The sequence below is a fragment of the Thamnophis elegans genome, chromosome 10, assembly GCF_009769535.1.
Source record: "Thamnophis elegans isolate rThaEle1 chromosome 10, rThaEle1.pri, whole genome shotgun sequence".
In the NCBI taxonomy this organism is placed as follows: domain Eukaryota; kingdom Metazoa; phylum Chordata; class Lepidosauria; order Squamata; family Colubridae; genus Thamnophis; species Thamnophis elegans.
The window spans coordinates 46,810,383-46,831,683 of NC_045550.1; the positions used below are offsets into that span (position 1 = coordinate 46,810,383).

The 21,301-nt window shown below is 38.0% G+C and overlaps 1 protein-coding gene across 2 annotated transcripts; it reads right to left on the reverse strand.

The window, feature by feature from the left end:
• Positions 1–4,452: 4,452 nt before the first annotated feature.
• SLC33A1 (solute carrier family 33 member 1) lies at positions 4,453–20,569 on the reverse strand. Of its 2 annotated transcripts, XM_032225318.1 has the most exons (7): positions 20,069–20,568; positions 19,385–19,591; positions 14,823–15,013; positions 13,266–13,450; positions 10,947–11,064; positions 10,093–10,308; positions 4,453–7,760 (listed from the first exon to the last, which is right to left on the reverse strand). In XM_032225318.1, exons 1-7 carry the CDS (start codon positions 20,148–20,150, stop codon positions 7,593–7,595), a joined length of 1,167 nt encoding a protein of 388 aa, XP_032081209.1. In that variant the 5' UTR covers positions 20,151–20,568; the 3' UTR covers positions 4,453–7,592. The 2 variants fall into 2 exon arrangements, with proteins under 2 accessions (XP_032081209.1, XP_032081208.1); XM_032225317.1 differs by having other exon boundaries at positions 19,385–20,569.
• Positions 20,570–21,301: the final 732 nt, after the last annotated feature.

Sequence of the window (21,301 nt, forward strand, 5' to 3'; positions counted from 1 at the left end):
AAAAATGGTCGCAACGGTCGCTAAGTGTGAAAAATGGTCGCAACGGTCGCTAAGTGTGAAAAATGGTCATCAGTCACTTTTTTCAATGCCATTGTAACTTTGGTCACTAAATGTTTTCCCCCTCCTCGAGACTCCTCACTTCTTCCTTCATTCCTCTTGCTTATCTACCTTCACCTTATCTGTCTTCTGCTCTTTCCCTCTCTTCCTTCCTTCCTCCCTCCTTCCATCCTCTTCTTTCCTCACTCACTCCCTTCCTCCTTTTTTCTCTTCCTTCCTCCTTCCATTCTTTATACGATATAAAATTCAATGAGGGTGAAACACACCAAATCTGGCAAAGCTGCCTTGCACCAACCTGGCCTGCCCATAGAATAGCAGCCACTTTGAGACACATAAACCTGGTCTGAACATATTGCATCACAAAGATTTGCAAAGATCACATTTGCAAAAAGGAACATTTCTTGTAGTAAATACATTTTATAAACAATTTAAAAGTAAAATTCCCCCCAAAATAATAAAAAAGGTATTCTATAAATAAAAGAAATCCTTAAAAACCATTGTTAAGTATTACACCAGCAATAATTTATACTGTCACCATTTCAAACTATCATCAGAAATACGAATCTGTTGCCAAACATCAACATTTTGATCGCGTAACCATGAGGATGCCACAACGGTCGCTAAGTGTGAAAATGGTCGCTAAGTGTGAAAATGGTCGCTAAGTGTGAAAAATGGTCATCAGTCACTTTTTTCAATGCCATTGTAACTTTGGTCACTAAATGATCTTTGCAAATCTTTGTGATGCAATATGTTCAGACCAGGTTTATGTGTCTCAAAGTGGCTGCTATTCTATGGGCAGGCCAGGTTGGTGCAAGGCAGCTTTGCCAGATTTGGTGTGTTTCACCCTCATTGAATTTTATATCGTATAAAGAATGGAAGGAGGAAGGAAGAGAAAAAAGGAGGAAGGGAGTGAGTGAGGAAAGAAGAGGATGGAAGGAGGGAGGAAGGAAGGAAGAGAGGGAAAGAGCAGAAGACAGATAAGGTGAAAGTAGATAAGCAAGAGGAATGAAGGAAGAAGTGAGGAGTCTCGAGGAGGGGGAAAACATTTAGTGACCAAAGTTACAATGGCATTGAAAAAAGTGACTGATGACCATTTTTCACACTTAGCGACCATTTTCACACTTAGCGACCATTTTCACACTTAGCGACCGTTGTGGCATCCTCATGGTTACGCGATCAAAATGTTGATGTTTGGCAACAGATTCGTATTTCTGATGATAGTTTGAAATGGTGACAGTATAAATTATTGCTGGTGTAATACTTAACAATGGTTTTTAAGGATTTCTTTTATTTATAGAATACCTTTTTTATTATTTTGGGGGGAATTTTACTTTTAAATTGTTTATAAAATGTATTTACTACAAGAAATGTTCCTTTTTGCAAATGTGATCTTTGCAAATCTTTGTGATGCAATATGTTCAGACCAGGTTTATGTGTCTCAAAGTGGCTGCTATTCTATGGGCAGGCCAGGTTGGTGCAAGGCAGCTTTGCCAGATTTGGTGTGTTTCACCCTCATTGAATTTTATATCGTATAAAGAATGGAAGGAGGAAGGAAGAGAAAAAAGGAGGAAGGGAGTGAGTGAGGAAAGAAGAGGATGGAAGGAGGGAGGGAGGAAGGAAGAGAGGGAAAGAACAGAAGACAGATAAGGTGAAAGTAGATAAGCAAGAGGAATGAAGGAAGAAGTGAGGAGTCTCGAGGAGGGGGAAAACATTTAGTGACCAAAGTTACAATGGCATTGAAAAAAGTGACTGATGACCATTTTTCACACTTAGCGACCGTTGCGACCATTTTTCACACTTAGCGACCGTTGCAGCATCCTCATGATCGCGTGATCAAAATTTTGTTTGGCAACAGATTCGTATTTATGCTGGTTTCAGTGTCCTGGGGTGACCTTTTGACAAAAAAAATTTTTTTAATCAAGCCCCCCCCCCCCCCCCCGGTCAAGGGTGTCCCTCTTTTGCAATCTGAAAATCTGGTCACCTTACTCTTAATACTCACCAGTCAGCGCAGCTGCAACCTCTTTCGTCTTTTGGTGAAAGGAAATGGAGACTCGCGCAGGCGTGCTGAAAATTTCCCATCCCAGCCAGCTCACTGATTGGCTGGAGTCCAGGCCAATCCAATCAGTGAGCGGGCAGGCTGGGCTGGCTTAAATTTGTAGGTAGGTAAAAGCACACTTTTTTTGGCGCTCGCAGCTCCCGCCCATCAGCTGCTAGCTTGCTGGGCTGGCTCATCGGTAGGATAGAGAACAAAACGATGAGCCAGCCCAGCAAGCTAGGAGCTGATGGGCGGGAGCTGCGAGCGCCAAAAAAAGCGTGCCTTTTAAAAAGGCGGGCGGGACGCGGGAAAATGCATTGAAAGGCGGGGGTGTCCCGCCAAAAGCGGGACGTCTGGTCACCTTATTCTTGGATGAGAAGCGAGACATCTTCCAGGAAAAGAAAACGAAGTCCAGTTGCCTTTTCACAAAGCACATTTGGGACAACCGTGCCCTGGAAGACTGCAAATTCGCCATAGGCCTGAATCCAGTTGTTGTGGGTTTTTAATGAAGCCTATATCCTGTTGTGTTTTGCACAGCACACATTATAAACGAATTCTCTGATAAGCTTAAGATAATTAAATATTTCCCCATGCAGGACAAGCTGCTGTGTTTTGTATCTATGAACCTCAACCAACAGGGCCTGAGGAAAGATATGGGAGTTGCAATCCAAAACATCTGGAGGATACTGAGTTGCTACTTCTAGCCATAAATAAAGGTGAATACCTCAAATTCCCATATATTAATTACTCAACAGGTGAGACTCAGAGATACTTTGCTGGTAAAGGGTGAAGACATTAAAAATTAAGTTTTTAAAACTTTGTGAATGATATAACACAGTAAAGAAATCTGTAAATGAAGATACATTTTCAAGAAAAGGATAGAGGTATCTACTGGGGACAAATGAAGAAGCACTGTCTCATTATAACCTCTGCCCTTTTGTACATAGGTAGTGATGATGTATCAGTATATAAAGGCAAAATAAAGATTGCTAAATTGATTCTGTGGATACTTCTGGAAAATGAGATCTTCATACTCCTTGACAAAATAATAATAGGACTCAAGATAGGGAAGCCTAAGAACTTTGTTGTGGAGCTCAATGAGTAATTATAATAATCCCTACAATCTGAATTTGTTTAAATAGAAACAAGGCTGCACCAAACTGCTGCACTATTTTATCCATGGATCAGACAGAGATGATGTGAATCAGTTTCGAAAGATTCTCTCTCTCCCATGGTTGTATGCAATATCTTATAATTTAAGACCTAGTATTTCATCTGCAAATATTTTTCCCCTTTTCTTATATTCTTTTTGTATCATGATGTTTAGAGTGAAAGCTTTTGAGCAGGAATTTGTTGCCATTCTAGAAATCCTTTTGATTGAAAATGGGGTGGTAAGTGAAAAATATAATCTGTAGACTCGTCTTTGACCATTGAGTACATACTATACAGTATATACTATAGGTACTCCTCAACTTATGACCACAATTGAGTTCAAAATTTATGTTGCTTAGTGAGACATGAAGTGAATTTTGCCCCATTTTATGACTTTTTTTGCTCCACTTGTTCAGTGAATCACTGCAGTTCTTAAGTTAGTAACGCAATTGTTAAGTGAATCTGTCTTCCCCATTGACTTTGCTTGTCAGGTTGCAAAAGGTGATCACATGATACAGGACACGGCAAATGTCATAAATATGAACTAGTTGCCAAGCATGTAAATTTTGATCATGGGGATGATGCAGCGGTTGCACGAAGAAGAGTTATAAGTCACTTTTTTCAGTGCTGTTTTAACTTGGAATCGTCACTAAATGAATTGTTGTAAGTCAAGGACCACCTGTATACTCTTGGCACCATCTATCCTGCAGATACTTGCCATTCTCTTATTGGAAGAGATAGGATTCTTGGAAAATATCTGAGTATCCGAAACCTTGACTGTTTAACATCTCTGCAATCCAGGGGTGAAATCAACTTACCTTTGCTACCGGTTTGCAAATGTTTTAAATATTAAATATTTATAAAATATTAAATGTTTTAAAGAATCCAGTAAACAATTTTTTTGTTAAATTATCATGAATTTATTTTTGAAGTGAACCAATTTTTATCTTAAAAGGCCAGCAATTTCTTCAAGGTGCTTAACAGTTAGTTCAAAAGTTTTTTTTTTAAAAAAAGATGTGCTTTTAAGTGACATTTTCTGATTTTATGCTCCACTACCGAGGAATCCCCTCAAAGCTCAATTAGCAATTTTCCCAAATATGCATTTCCATTCTGTATTATAATCAAAATATTTTCAGAGTTACTACCCATCATTAAATTGTTCATAACTAAAAATATTTTTTAAACATTTGAGAATGCTTTTCTTCAACAAGAATTTACAACTCATAAAATTACATGAAAATAGATTTGATTGTATTCTGTTTTCCCTCAAGTTATTTTAGGCTATCCAAACCAAGGGAAATAATATACTGCCCGTTATTTTTAAGGTTGTGCTTGATTAAACTTTGAAGAGAATGAGTTCATCATAATATCAAGACAGAATAAAAGCATGGCATGGGTAACTAATACAAACAAACCAAACCTTAGCTTTATAAATCTTAATAATGCAAACCAAGAGACAGTGGCAGACTGCTGATTAAGTTGCAAATGATAAATGTTATTTATTCCAATTCAGTAACTTATTTAATCAAATTTTGGTGAAAACCCATCAGAATATTTCTCAACCAGCTTACTTCATTTGGAGTCTCCACAGAAATTTTATTAACTAGCACAAAACCTCACCACCACAGCTTTTAGGGCCTACAGGTACACTATATTGCCAAAAGTATTCGCTCACAACTGCTTCTGATTATGCAGATGGCTGAGTGAATACTTTTGGAAATATAGTGTATTTAATTCTCATTTAATGTTGGTTCAGGTTAAAAACACAAAAACATCTCTTTAACTTATGATAGCCTATAGTATATTTAGATATTTTTATACAGCAAAAATAGAAATATTACCAAGGTTATATTTGAAAGATTTGAGGACAGTTGTATATCACATCAGTAATTAGTTCCTGAAAGTAATATTTAAAAAACCTTAACCCATGACTCTTAGAAGAGAGGCTTATAGTAAGCTTCTCTTGAAATTTGAATATATTTGTGTGTTTTTATGTTTGTATAAAGCCTTGAAAACAATATTTAGAAATAATTGCTTAATTTGTATCTGTGAGGGACATATTCTGATTGTGTACAAACATCTAAATCAATATATAAAAAAGCCCTAGGACAGGATGGGGGAACCAATGCTGTATCTCACAAGCTGGGTTTATTTTAGATTGAGGGGCACATGACGGATTTAGATTTGGCTATCAAGACTAAAATAATTATTTTAAATTTCTTTTTGCATTTCAAAAGTGTGTTTAATGCTTGTGGAAAGGAGAATGCTGTTTGAGAAATATCACCCACAATCTCCTTGAGCACAATTTTTTCAATGTCAACTTTTATAATTCAGGTGATATTTCAAAGCTCATATTTTTAGAAATGTAACTTTTCTATTGATTCTGAATTTTACCAATTTACATAATTTATTTTACATTGCCAGAGTTTTGTTTAAATGGATAACCTTTATTTATTTTGGCACATTGTATTAACAGTAATACAGAATAGGAAAACATAAAAAGGCTATTTTATCATTTGTGGTGAATACTCCTTGTTACATAGTTTTTTCTAGAAGAAAGCCCTGCCTCCTACTGAAAAGGCCTAGGAACAACTAATATATTAACTGAACTCTTATCTGAAAGAAGGAAATCCTGGGAAGAATTCTTTTAAATATTTCTCCTTTCCTCTCATCTCATCTCTAGCCACTTATCCCTGGCCTTCATATTCTAGCATATTCACTATATTTATTAAAACCATTAATTATGGTTATTGAATTTGTGGTAATCTATGCAGTAAGGATACGTCAAACTTAAGAAAATCCAAATCAGGTTGTTGTAAAATAGTAATGAAAATGAAGTCTCTTTATTGTGAGCACTATGGAGTTTTCATTCAAGTTACCAAATTTGATTGTTCTTATCTATAGTATTTAAATAATATTTTATCAGTATTTCAGAGCAGCATGTCAGAATTTCTATTACACATTCTAAGAGAAGTGTCAACCAAACACAAAAGGTTATCTTCCCCCTGTTGATAAGGTTAAAATGTATTTGAAAACTAACACTATTTTATTTTCTTGGAAGTATTTCCTACTCATTCTTGGATTCCTATTCATTGGAACACACAGAAGTGTGTTTTAAAAGATATTTTCTAACATAAATACTAGAGTTTTAAAATTTATTCACACTCTGAAAAGAGCTTCAAACAAAAGTGTAAATCATAAAGATTCACATGGAATCAAAAATGTCAATTTCAGAAAGAACTGACTTATTGAAATAATCAGTAAAACTGAGACAGTATATATCCCTGATATGAGTGTTTCAATATTTCGTCCTAGTGTCAAAAGTATGACACCATTTTATTTTTCACTAAATGTTTATATGAAAGATGTATACAATACATCAAATGCTATACAGAGCCCATTTCAATATGATATACATTATATTGTACATCATTAGAATCTAAAAAATGTCCTCTAATGTTCATTGAAACAATTACTTAGATTCCCGACATCAGCAGAAATGGGTATATTTTATGAGAATGACACTTATGTTCTAAAATTTAACAGTACAGATATTTGATCGCCATCTACATAACTTGTTTCCAGAAGGCACTAAATATTCTGCTTAGTCCTTTTGGGGTCCCATATGCAAAATATATATATATATTCATAAACCATAAGTTCGGTTTTTCATGTGCAAACTGTTGTCATCGATGTTATATCTGATTCTAATATTTTGAAAAACTTCAGAACCAATTAATATGCCTCTGTACGTTGGGGCTATTTATGCTGTAAACTACTAGTACTGTACCAAATTTGAACTTAAAAAAAAAGCATATTATCACTATTATAAATATATTATTTTTTATAAAACTAAATTTTGTAGGAGCAAGGCAAAAAAAAAAAGATAAAATCTGTTATCCTCATTGTTTTGACCTATTTGGAATTACGGTGAGCAATATTAAACATATACAAATATATAAAACTTTTTTTTCTTTCTAAAGCATTTTAACCACGTAGATCCAATGTTTATTATAAATCAAAATTATTGTAAGTTCCTTTAAAGACTTTTTCTTCTTCAAAGATAATTTTAAGGGCATAAAAGGAAGGCAACAACTGTAATTTAGCAGAATAGTAACAGATTTTAAATGTTTTTATAAAGTAATTTAAAAAACAACTTTAAGGGTAATTTTGGATAAGGGCAAACTTTATAATTCATCCATACGTACAGTACTTGACTTTAGCTTTTGTAAAGTCATTTGGCATGTATAAATTGACCATTTTTAGATGTGTATACTTATTCTCTTGTATATGATATATGACAAAGCTATAGCAATTTTAGCCAGTCTCTTGTGATATTTCATTTTCATTAACTGATTCTTCTGCATTTCCATGACGTTGGTTGCTCATCCTGCAGCCTTTTCAGTCTGGGCCCAAGAAACAGCCACCAAGCAAATCCAAATACTACGCATACTATGGATTCCACATAATAACCATCCAGAGTAATAGTACAAGATCCACCTTCTTTTGAGCAAAGCTGTAATACAGAAAACCAGAAGGGAGGAAGGGGTAGGTGCGATAGGGAACAAATGATAAGCATATAGGTATAAAAAAGCTAATTGTTTTTTTACATATGTAACATATTTAAACATTTTTCTTAATGTGTAACTTCCATTACTTTAAAACATTTTGCACACATTTAAAAAGTGTGTAAAATATTAAAAAATGGACTAAGCTGCTGAGAATATTTGTTGACAACCCACAATCTTTGGCCTAAGAAAGAGGAACACTACAAAGGTGGAGATTCATCTTTGAATCTGAAGGTGGAACAAGTGAGAATAGCTAGGGATATTTTAATTTGGATTTTTTTTAATGAACAGGAGTTTTGTCTTGATGGCCTAAAATCAGAGGTGGGTTCCTACCAGTTCGCACCTATTTGGTAGAACCGGTTCGTCAAATCTACCGAACCGGTTAGAAAAGGTTCCACCAGTGGACCCGGAAAGCAGGCCACACCTACAGAAGAGGTTCTAAAAATTTTTGAAACCCACCACTGGTCCTTGGATATGATTATTCTACACTATCATGCTCATATTTATAAAACTCAGTACCTCTGTGAAAGGTAAGGATGACTACTGTGTTTGTGGTGCAATCAGAACATTGCGTGTGTTGAAGTTGTTTTAACACAAACCAAAGATGCCTTTTAAAAAGCAAGTTTACATCATATTCTTATGCATGCCAGTGCTGTGTGTGAGGTAATTTAAGGTGGTTCTGACTAGTGTCGTCGGCATCTTCATATCTGGTCACATGGGCAGCAAGCCACTCCCATCCAGTCACATGGGCAGCAAGCCACTCCCACAAAGGAAGCCACACCCACAGAGTAGGTTCAAACAATTTTTGAAACCCACCACTGTCTAAAATGGTCACCCTCATAAGCTTTCCCCATGGTATAGTTAGTACAAAACGCAAAAACAAAACAATAATTACAAATCAGTTCAATAAAATTAGCTAATTCAGGTAGTGCTCAATCACTATTGAGACTTGAATTTTGGTCCTAATTCATTTTGGTCATAAGTCTAGGTACCCCCATGAATGGACTCTTATCTTTTTACCGTTTTTATAGCAGTCACTAAGCAAATCATGCAGTTGTAAGTCAGAATCATGTTGTTATTAAGCAGTCGTGCAGTTAAGTGAATCCATTCTCCCAAATGTGGATTTTTTCCACAAAAAACGGCCAAAAATTAGCAGTCACATGATCATAGGATGCTACAACTGATCATAAGTGCTCATTTCTAAGTGCCTGAAATGCAGTCATGTGATTGAGGGGAGTGTGACATTTTATAACAGCCAGAAGTGCTTTACAGGCTGTGAAAAGCATCCTTTCCGAGGCCCCAGGACATTGCAATCATCATAAATATGAATCAGTTGCTAAGCATCTGTCTTTTGAACATGTGACCAAAGGGATGCTACAACAGTCCTAATTCTGAATGGTCTTTAACTGTTGTAAGTCAAGGATTACCTGTATTTGGTTTTATTATTTTGTTCTCCACGTAAATTATTGTTTTTTTAAATTGTTGTAAATGTTTTCAGTGTTTTAACTGTATTGATTGATTGATAAGCTGCCTAGAGTTATCGACTGATGGGCAACTATAAAAATTGAATGAATGTTTCAGTCAGGCACACTGAAGTCATCTATAAATGATACTTTTATATTGTTTTTGATAATGTGCTATCAACTTAAGTGTTTACTTTTAGCAACCACACAGACAGACTTTTTTCAGGATATTTTTTCTAACCTTTAAAAATATTATTCATGGCTTCTGAAGAAGTTTGGATATCAGCCCAACTTGGCTTAATATGTTAGCTTCTTCTGGAATCTTTAATCACAACTTTCTAGTTTGGAGTAAACAGGAAATTACAATCAATGCAAGGTATCCAATTTGTTTGTCAGTACCATTCTGATGCAATGCCTGGTATAAATTGCATAATGTTCACAAGGGTTGCATGTAATCCCAAGTAATCAGGTCAACTTGTGATTAGTCAAATGCAGCTATCATGTTCAAGTTAAGGAGAAGAATTTTTTTTAAAAAATGGATTGCAGCCAAAGTAGAAGAGGCTGTTCAAGAAAATAGTTTTAATCATTGTGCTGCAATTGAATTATTAGCAGAGCAAAAACATTCTATGTGGACCAATGAAACATGGGATCTAGTAAGACAAAGGAGAAGTACCTCACTAGTAAGCAGGATGCAAATTCAAACTAACAATTTATTTAAAAAGTTTCTAAAGGGGCTCATAATTTATATAATCAGTCTGAAAATCTAGTATCAGCATGCTACCATTAAGATGGAGAATCTGTTTTGCACCAAACTTACTTCTGCAGCAGCTGAAGTCCCACAGCTGTGACCTTGAATTCCAACACATTGCTTCACTGTAAGTGGGTCCACAAGCCACAGGGCTACTGTGGCTGGCCAGTTTCCTCCCAGATTGGATACCGTGTTAAGCAGTGTCATGTACGTTCCTCCAATGAGTGGGTCACTAACTTTGGCATTGAAAGCCATTATAGCAACATACATGCTGTATACAGTAACCTGGAAGACAATAAGCACCAAGGCACGATGTGATTTTTTATTCAAAACATTAATATCCTGCTCAATCTTCTAGAAATGGGATAAGAACCTTTTTATTTTTTTGCTCCTGAGAGCACATATAACAGATCCCCATGCATCTCATTCCTATCCCACTGAATTAAAAGAACCTTGCAAGATTCTTGTTGTCAATAAGCTTCATCAGGATTGTTCTTTGCCTAATGAAATTATTAATTATATGACAAAAAATTGCTATAAATCACATAACTCTTCAACAATTAATGCACCCAATTAGTCAATAAAAATGAAATGCTACTGTGTCTACACATGTGTATACATACACATATACTGTACATAAACACACACATACATATTCTTCTGCATTCATGTATATGTGTATGTATAAGCTATACACATCTCAAAAGTGATGCTGAAAAATGTTTTGAATCTCCACAACTGCGGTATTTATTAAAGAAGACTACAACTGTTATTTATTAAAGCAACCCAGTGTTTTTCAGATTTCCATGTGAGCCTAAATAGAAATGCTACTGCTTTCAATAATCCATTCATTAAAGATCCAGGATCTTTAAGCAATCATACTTAAACTGAACTAATAACTCCACCCATATACGCAACTTTACCTGATGTAAGGCATAACTCAGCAGTAATATAATGTAGAAATAGATTGGAAATCCTCCCTCATACTTTACTCTGGGAGTCCACCAAAATATGAGAGCAAATTCTAATCCAAACAGTAGCCTATAACAAAAAGATGAGAATATTTTTAATTAATAACGAAACTGTTTCTATGATATACAGAACCCACATGACACTCTGATTTTCACAAGTTTTAGATCAAAGTTATGAGTGGGAGGTAACTTTAATTCACTAACAAAAGGGTCAGCTTCTGGTGTGCTATTTAACATATGTGAATTGAGAAACATGCTTTGGTCGCATTGACCGATGATCTCTGGAGGGCCAGAGATGGAGGCCATGCGTCCATCCTGGTTCTCCTTGACCTCTCGGCGGCTTTCGATACCATCGACCATGGTATCCTTCTGCGACGACTGCGGGAGGTGGGGGTGGGAGGCACTGTTTTGCAGTGGTTCTCCTCCTACCTCTCGGACAGGTCGCAGTCGGTGTTGGTCGGGGGGCAGAGATCGTCCCTGAGGCCCCTAAAATATGGGGTGCCGCAGGGTTCGGTCTTATCCCCCCTACTATTTAACATATACATGAAACCGCTGGGCGAGATCATTCGGAGGCACGGGATAAAATACCATCAATATGCGGACGATACGCAATTGTATCTGTCCGCCCCGTGCCAACTCAATGAAGCGGTGGACGTGATGAACCAGGGTCTTGAGGCCGTTAAGAACTGGATGAGCGCTAACAAACTGGTACTCAACCCGGACAAGACCGAGTGGCTGTTGTGTTTCCCTCCCAACAATTTGGTTAATGTTCCATCTATCAGGCTGGGGGGTCAAATTTTATACCCCTCAGATAGGGTTCGTAACTTAGGAGTCCTCCTGGATCCACAGCTGACTCTCGACCATCATCTGTCGGCTGTGACCAGGGGGGCATTTGCCCAGGTTCGCCTGGTCCGCCAGTTGCGACCCTACCTGAATCGGGAGGCTCTCACAACAGTCACTCGAGCCCTTGTGATCTCTAGGCTGGAATACTGCAATGTGCTCTACATGGGACTGCCCCTGAAGTGCATCCGGCGACTGCAGTTAGTTCAGAATGCGGCCGCGCGAGTGATAGTGGGCGCACCGCGGTTCGCCCACATAACACCCATCCTCCGCGAGCTGCACTGGCTACCTGTTGGTCTCCGGGTGCGCTTCAGGGTGCTGTTGACCATCTTTAAAGCCCTTCATGGTAGTGGATCTGAGTACTTGAGAGACCGCCTTCTGCCGATTACCTCCCTCCGACCGATAAGATCGCACAGACTGGGCCTCCTCCGAATTCCATCCGCCAGTCAATGTCGACTGGCGACTACACGGAGGAGAGCCTTTTCTGTTGCAGCTCCGACCCTGTGGAACGATCTCCCCGTCGAGATACGCACCCTCACCACCGTCCAGGCCTTCCGCGCAGCCCTCAAGACCTGGCTATCCCAACAGGCCTGGGGATAAGCCTCTAATTTGCCCCACCCGAGTGTTGAATGTTGAATGCAAGTTGTGTTTTTATTACTTTATTTTGTTCACATATTGTTTATTTTGAATTGCACCCCCTCCCTAATGATTGTAAGCCGCCCTGAGTCCCCTCAGGGAAAAGGGCGGCCTATAAATCCTAATAAAATACAAAATACAAATACAAAGTCACAGATGCACTTAGCTGATATCAAGTAAAACATTTCTTAAATAAAATTTCACTTTTACAAATAACATAAAACTGATACATGTTTTAACAGGAAACTACAGTCCTTCTATATCTTGCTTTGACAGCTTCATTTATACTTTGTGTAGTGTTATTCGTGCACTAAGGCTTGTTAAGGAAACAGCAAGATAAAGTTGAAAGCTATGGCTTGTCTAAATTTGGTTTGGTCTAGAGAGGAAGTGTAGGGATTGTCGATCTGTACAAAATAAACAAGGTGAGATCCATTCTTATTTGGTTAGTTCAGGGTTTCTCACTTTGCAATTGTAAGATTTGTGGACTTTTAACTCCTACTATTCCCCAGCCAGCATAGACCCAATTGAGTTACGCACGATCCTTATGCCTAGCGAAGACAGAATAACGTACTGTTGAGATTTGCTACTATGTGGGAACATAATATTATTTCTTGATCAGTAAAAGGTTGGAAGAAAATGATATATCTTTAAAGAATCAATATAAGCCTCAGCCCTGCTGGACCAGATTTGCCTGTTCTTGAGGTATATATCTAACTTAATAAATATAAAAATACAATTCCATGAAAAGAGGTAGTGTGATATTTATCATCAAATGTAATAATCTAAACATTTTACCTGAATGGCATGGCTTTATAAAACGTATTCAAGGGCTTTGGCCCTGCTGTGTATTTGCTGATGATCAGGGGCAGTATGATTTGCAATGGAACCATTGGAACAGCAAGCAGAGCTAAATGTTCCTTAGGCACACCTTCTTCTACCAGTTTGAGACCTGTTACAGCATCTGCTGCTGAGAAACCAACCTGCAACATAAAATCTTGTTAATTTTCTCTAAAATTATTAATTTTAAGTTTTCTCAAATTTGTCTTGATAGCTAATTTTATAACTTGGGTCTTGCTTGTTCACTAGCCAGATAGGGAGGCAAACCACTGTTGATTTAAATGAAACTTGTACCCTGGTTGAAGTCAATAATGTGAAATTTATAAAACTATTGATTTCCCCCCCCAAAAAAATGTTATACATCCTGTTTACTGTTATGCAACAAGAAATATACTCAGACATGATTTTAAATCACTTTGTTTTCCCATCAGAATCTATATTTTCATAAAATATACTTTAAAAACTCTTCAGCAACATAAAAAAATCAAGCAGGTATTCCTTGCTATGCAAACTAATAATTATAAAACTTGTTTCTTTAAAATAAAAAATAAGTACCATTTGGGATTATAAAAAAAAATAATCTTATTACATCTTACACCTTTATAAGGTGTAAGATGTAACCTGGCACAACATTAAGGTTACAGTACTTGAACTATAAGTCACCTATCAGTGACTAAAATAAGAATGACGCTGAATGAATGGTAGTCCTAGCATCACCATTGTCGTGTCATTGTGATCTGGGCATTTAGACACTGGTTTGCACTTACAAGTGGTTGCCACACCCCATGATCCTGTTATCATCATTTGCAACCTTCCCTGCTGCCTTTTGCAGAAAGTCAATAGAGAAGCTGTCAGGGAAAGTTGCAAGTTGCTGGGGTAAATCCGCCTCACCCATGCTTTACACATCATCCCTGACCTTCGTGCACCCTCTCTAACCTTCACTGTGCCGCTCACGCATCTCCTTACTCTTCCTCACTGCACTTTATGAACTCTCTCAATGCACCCCTCCCACATCCTTTCCAAACTTGGTGAATGCTCGCCATTCTTTGTCGCATTTCTCATGCAATCCTTCACACTCTTACACAAGCTCCCTAAACTTTACTGTGCCTTCCTTGCACTCCTTCTCCCACTCAGCAGAAGCCACTTACCTGCCTGCCAGTCTAGGACTTACAACGTCCTGTCAACTTCCCCACCAGTTTTGCTTGTGGGAAGTCAGCAGGAAGTTAGCTCACCTAATGATCACAACTTTCAGTTAATGACGGGAGCCAGAACTGCAGGACTTGCCATCGCCAAGTGATGTTGTGACACTCTATAAATGCATAAGTTTGTGACAGAAATTCCAGTTCCAAATGCCATCATAAGTGAAAGACTCCCTGTATAGCGTTCATGTTGTCTAGTGGTCATCTGACTCATGATGATTTAATAGGACTGACACATAGGTCTACAGATAAATAACCTTTTGCAAAAATGGCTCAAATCCCCAACTGTAAACTACTGTACAAATTATTTACTCACTTTTGCTGTTAAGATCAGGGCACAAAATGTAAGGACAGCTGGCATTTTGATTATTGAGAAAAGCAGCCTGTATGTATCCATGATTCCTTTTGTCTCTTCTTTTGATGGTGCTATTGTCTTATTTTCCTTTTTCAAAAGTGCAACCAATGTAGTAGTTATTAAAAAAACAGCACCCCAGAAAAAGAGGAAATCTGAAACGATATTCATATATAATCCCAAATTTTCATTAATGACCTTTGAAACTATAGTGGAATATATCTAAAGAAACCAGACAGGGGCAAGCCACTATATTCTAAGCACAGAATAAATACTAAATTGTACATATATTATGACTAGACTTGAACCATATAAAATAATGTATCACTTAAATATGGACATGTGTCTTACAGAAGTTCCTTGCACTTAACAAACCTTTATTCAAGGATATAATTCACTTAGATGAGAGTAAATTTAATGTTCTGGTTAAGAAATCAGGTTAGAAACCAAGTCAGATCTTGTCATACAATATTATCTGTTTGACTAAGATCATTCTACAGTTGTTGCACTTTCAGGACAATGCTGGATCCCGCTGAAGAATTAGCATTCTCCATCAGTCCATAACTTCTGAAGGAGACAGCATCATGAACAGCACTGAGACTAGGACTTTTGCAATAAGGATACTCCACAGATGGAACCCAATGTAAAAATGCTTGAGCAGTCACCTCATCATCTACTGAATCAATTCCATCAACAGGAGATGAAATTGAGAGGATCACCAATCTTGTACACTCTGAGCTCTGTGAAGCATCATTATCTCCTTCTTTGAAAATACAGTTATAGCTACTATGTAACTGATCATCTTCACATTGCAATATAAAACTTCCCATAATTTTGAGGAGGAAAAAGAGGAACAATGTGCCATGCTACCTTATTTGATCCTTATTTGGAGATAGTGTTGCTCATTTCACCAGTAGAATGAAGGAACAATATTCTTTTATTCTTCATTTTATTCTATAGTCATTATTTTAAATAGAGTATTTAAAATATGCAGAAAGGCTAATTATTCATTCCTTTTTGTTCATCCCTGCCTTATTCTATAGCCCAAATAAAACAATATATGAGAGCAAAAAATCTGAAGTGGTCAAAATACATTATCCTTTTTTCTGCTTTTTACTTGCATTTATGGTGATTTTTTGTTGATTTTTCAATCATTTTCTGGGGCTCTTATACCTAACATTCCATTTTCAGCAGTTGCATTATCTGCAGCTGAATGTTGAAATGTAACCCCCATGAGTAACTGGATCTACCTGTATAACATCACTATCTTTGTTTGGATTTTCTTTGACATTTGATATTATTTTCTTTCCTTACAAAGTAAGAGATTTAAGTTTCACTCTGTTGAGCTTACAATGGATTTGTTTGTTTAAGTATAATACATACACCAATTGTACAGTACAGCTACTATAATGAGGACATATATAAATTGATGCAGATACATCAAAAGTAGACAGATTTGATAGGGTTAAGAAAATATACAAATCTAGTACGGTGGTTGGGCAGAAGTACCCATACAGGTTTATGCAATTCTGTATTTATATAATTATTTCTATAACAATAAAAGTTTTATATATCGCCACATTTTGTCCAGCTATCAAACATGTTGTGTACCACTAAACAATGTATTGTGACAGATCATTTAATTAAAATGGGTAATTGGAAAAATTCTAACCTAATCCTAATTTACTGCATTTCCATGGTCAAATCACTGATCCCTCTATCAAAAGAACTGGGTTAGTTTGGCAATGATTTATTCATGACTGACCCATGCTGACTCCTGTAAAGCAATGCATTATTTTCTAAATGCTCACAGACTGCTTAGCAATCTGTTTCAATTTTGCCCAGTATCAGCATCATTCCTGAGTTGTAAAAATAAAAAAACAGCTGGAAACTAAACAAAACTAAAGAAGCAAGAACATGGGTTTCAAGATGGTATCGTTAATGCCAGTCTGGGATAAATACAGAATTTTAAAAACTGTTAAAAATCCCCATCCTTGGCTGTAGTAGGCTAATTATAAATATTATTATATATATTTGAAATGCTTTCTTCCCAAATCTTTCCCATTGAGACTGTGTTGCCTCTTCTCAGATAAATAAAATGCTTCACCCTGGTTTCTCTTAAACTCTCACATCAGTTAGCTAAATCCTTTCTTCTAAAGACAAAAACAACCCTTACCCTTCTTCATTATACCCACTAACCATGAAAGGACTCTGAGATGTCATCTATAAATATTTGAGGACTTGGATATAATCAGTCTGGTCAGGAAGAACTGAAGCATTTATGGTAGCCAGCTTTTAACCATATTTTTTTTCTTATTTTGAGTTACCTTTTAAAAAGTAATTATAAGAAAGGGATGGGTCCATTATTACCTCTTACTTCCTATTACTCATTCTAACAGTGGACCTGCCCCTTTCTTCTTTCACTTATGACAGACCCAAATAAGCCCATTTTGTTCCTTGCAAACCTAAATCTCATTTTGTATTTTATACTTTCTAACTTCCTTTGCATAGATATAGTTCCTTGTTGATTCACCCATCCTCCCTTTCCTATACATCTTTACTAAAAAGCTATCTATGTTATCCACAAGTTTCCTAAGCTGCCCCCTATTTTTTCCCTCTCGTTGAAACGGAGTGCTCTATTATACTTCCAGAATCTTATTTTCAAGTTGTACACAACCCATGTGTACCTCTTTGGACCTGACAATTTCTGGCCATGGGAACCACTACTTCTCTAATCTTGCTGAAATTGTCTATCTTGAACTCTAACGTGTATGACTATGGTCCAATTTTCCTTTTTCTTAGCATAATATTACAGGAAAATGGCATGGTTACACAGTCCCGAAATTCTATTGCTTTTACTTTCCCAGTCAGTTCTTCCCTATTGATCAGCATCAGATTTCACTTATTCAATTATTCATATACTATAGAAAAGCTGGCTCTTTATCTTCAATTTTTCCATGCTCAATTAACTGGATCTCAATATATATGTCCATTTCCTTCACATGATCTCATACACAATACACTAGTCTAGCTTTTTCCTTTGCATAATTTATACCACTAAATCTTTGAATACTATGAGTTCCATTTCATTAATACTACATTATTTTCACATTCCAGTGTTAACATTTCTAGCTTTTCTTGTTTCCCATATTCTGTACAGAAATGTAACTTGACCTTCCTGATTTATGTGCTTATTGGATGGTTACACATTCTACATATTGCTCCTCATTATCATGCTTTCAAGACACCTTTCAAACATCTTCACTTTCAATTTTCTCTTGCCAGCAGTGCCTCAACTTGGAAAAGTATCCTATTATTTAAGAGTCTAAACCATTTCCATTGGCATTATCTGGATAGTCTGTTGTATACTTCCAGTAGTCTTCTCTTTCTCTTCTTAGATCATTTACACCAATAAAAAGGAGAAAGAAAACATCACCTGTGCCTCAACTTCTTCGTCCTCCTGCCCAACATTTCATACTACCTTACATGTTTCAGTGCTGTTTCATTTGTTTCCACATGAATGACAGAAAGAAATATTTCTTACTGGAAGTATCAGTCTTCAACATCTTTCCTTCACATTCCAAATGTGTCTCTAGAAAGACACACTTGTCTTTAAAGACTATCCAGTTGACAGACTACTACTCCAATCTCTCTCAGCAAGAAGTTTCCAATATCCATCTTCTATTGCTTCCTTTCCTTTAGGACAAAGGCAGGAATTCTTGTAGAATCTAACCTGTCTTCTTTCTCAGACTTTGAGGCTTGAGGCAGCTGCCGTTCCTCCAAGAGTCCAGAAATCCACAGGGAAGCCCTGGAAAGTCTTATAACAACCATACAAGCATAAAGCCTATACCCAAGAGACATGGGTATTGGATAAAAATCTCCAAGTCATCAATTATACCAGCTACATTGATCAGGAAAAACTGGAGCCAATATGCTTCTTCCCTGAAGAATAGTCTAAGAAAGCTCTAAAATTTGGGGGCTTTTATTTGTAGGATTAATGTAATATATACTATTTAGTTTCTTTTTCTAGGCCACATGTATAGGAAATTTTGCCTTTTTCACTGATATAATTGGTAGGTTTGGACAAGGATAAACTAGCTTGATGTAGCTTTGTAAATGAGTGAAAACATTTCAGCTATGATATAACCAATCAGAATACTCTAGATATTCAAATAAAGAAGTGCCATCTGGCATGAAGTGACACATGCCAGATCTTTATAAAATAACTTAACATTCTTAGTAAATATGCTAATACAGAAGCATGTGTTAGATGTCACACTGATTTTGTATTTTCAAAGCTGGATAGATATGGAAACACTGAAAACTATTACATTGTTCTTCAATCCTATAAAAAGATCTTATGCAAAGCAGACAACTCTCATATTGTCATGAGATGGGCAACAATATAAATTGTACAATAAATAGGCTCAGAAATGAACCTATCACCATATTTATATGTGAAATTTTCTAATTTGAAATGGACACAAAAGCCTTAAAAACCATAAGAGTCTGTATCCAACATTTACCTGAAAGTGTAACAATTCCTTTGGCTTGTGGCTGAAAGCGTAAATACTTGTTGCAGAAGGAAGGTGATTCAAGAGCCAGGAACAAGACATTTCCCAAGAAGTAGCCAGCCGTCTGACCCACAGAATTACAAGTGGATGCATAGCCGACATTTTCTCGTGATAACATAGTCAATGCCCAGCCATCTACAGCTACGTCCTGAGTGGCTGCTAGGAATTCAAAGAGAAAGAAGGTCACAGTCAGGGCCACCACATCTGGGCTTTGGCCATCGACCTCCCCAAGCAGAGAATCCACCCGCACGGACAAGTACATCATGAAAAGACCTATAATGTACTGAGTAGGCACAAGCCAAGACTTTCGGCGACCAAAGTTCCTGAAGTACACAGCGTCCACCAAGGGAGCCCAGAGCAACTTCAAACTGAAAGGCCAGAAAACAAAACTGAAGAAAGCCTGGTCCTTGTAGCTTACATTCTTGCTTTGCAAGATGAAGGGGATGCTACCCGCAAGCCCCAAAGGAATCCCTTGCAGCACATACAGGAAGAGAAGGAGCAAGATATTGCCAAACTCCGCTCTATAGTCTTGGGGAGGCTCCACAGGTTGGATACGTGGTTCCTGAAGCAGCGGCTCCCTGTCATCTTTTCCGACGGCGTCCACAGGGCCATCTTCGTAGAAATCTAGAGACTTACTCTGCATCACATCCAGGGCGTTCTGGTAATTGCCTGGCCGGCGATGCCGGCTATTATCCTTAGAGGAGATGACTGGAGACATGTCACACACGTAATCCAGCGCTGCTTTGCTTCAGAAACCGAGGGGAATGGCCAGTGGGCCTCCCCACCGTAGACTCTTTTTACTAGCGCTGGTCGCAGACGGCGAGAGGCTCCCAGGTCAACAACCTCCCAGGCAGATTCCCTGCGGCGGCTTCTCTTTATTTCCGCCGGCCGAGCGGGCAGGTTCCCTCACCACGACAAGAAGAGGAGAGCAAATGAAATACGTCTCTTCCGCTTCGGCATCGGGAAGCGATGGCCCTCTTTTTGGTGAATGCTAGTCGGGCTATGGGGACTCCGTTCGTCCGCGGTCCCTGCCACAAAACTTCCTTCGCCTCCACCGATTTCCAACTCATTGGCCAATCCTTTCCCCCGTCTGACTGAGTCCGACCCATAAAAGGGTCCTACCTGGAAACACGAGCCAATGCCGAAGGGGCCGCCAAAGCAACAAAAGCTCCGCGCCGCCGTGGTCCTACTTCATTGGCCGAGAGGGGTGATTTCGTCACGAAAGAGCTGCCCTATCAGAGAAAGGTCCGGGAGAGGAAAGCGAGAAACAAATAAATGACAGCGGCGCTTGCCGGTTAGAGAGGGCGACGCGTTCAATGAAATCGAAATCACGCTTCCGGTTCCCGTTAAAGTTACGAGCCATGCATGTAAGAGGGAGGAGAGACGCCCCTCAACGCAGGGAAGAGCGATTAGGGCAGACTTTGTGTACCTTCTACCCCAGTGTTGTTCCTCAGCCTCAGCAGCTTTAAAGATGAATGGGCTTCATGTTGGCTTGGGGAATTCTGGGAGCTGAAGTCTCAATGTCATAAAGCTGCTGAGATTGAGAAACACTGGCCCATCCTGTTACATGTTACAATGGGAACAGGAAGGACAGGGTTGGCCTAAAGCTATGCTAAATACCTAACATACCTTTATGGCTACCTGCCTCAAAGAAGAGGGGGCCATCTTATTTTCCGAAGCATTTGAAAGCAAAGCAGGAAGAAACGGATGGAAACTAATCAAGGAGACAACCAACCAGTGGTGGGTTTCAATTTTTTTTAGAACCTATTCTGTGGGTGTGGCCTATTTTGTGGGCGTGGCTTGGCAGTCATGTGATTGGGCATGTATGACCAATTTGACATCACTCATGCACACTCAGTCACATGACCA

Excerpts from the sequence above, each read along its gene's own strand:
- SLC33A1 (XM_032225317.1), bottom strand. The coding sequence starts at position 20,150 with ATGTCTCCAGTCATCTCCTCTAAGGATAATAGCCGGCATCGCCGGCCA. Across the intron at positions 15,014-19,384 it reads AGGAATTGTTACACTTTCAG|ATTTCCTCTTTTTCTGGGGT; the intron begins GTAAATGTTGGA and ends ATATCGTTTCAG. Across the intron at positions 7,761-10,092 it reads GGACTTCAGCTGCTGCAGAA|CTTTGCTCAAAAGAAGGTGG; the intron begins GTAAGTTTGGTG and ends TCTGTATTACAG.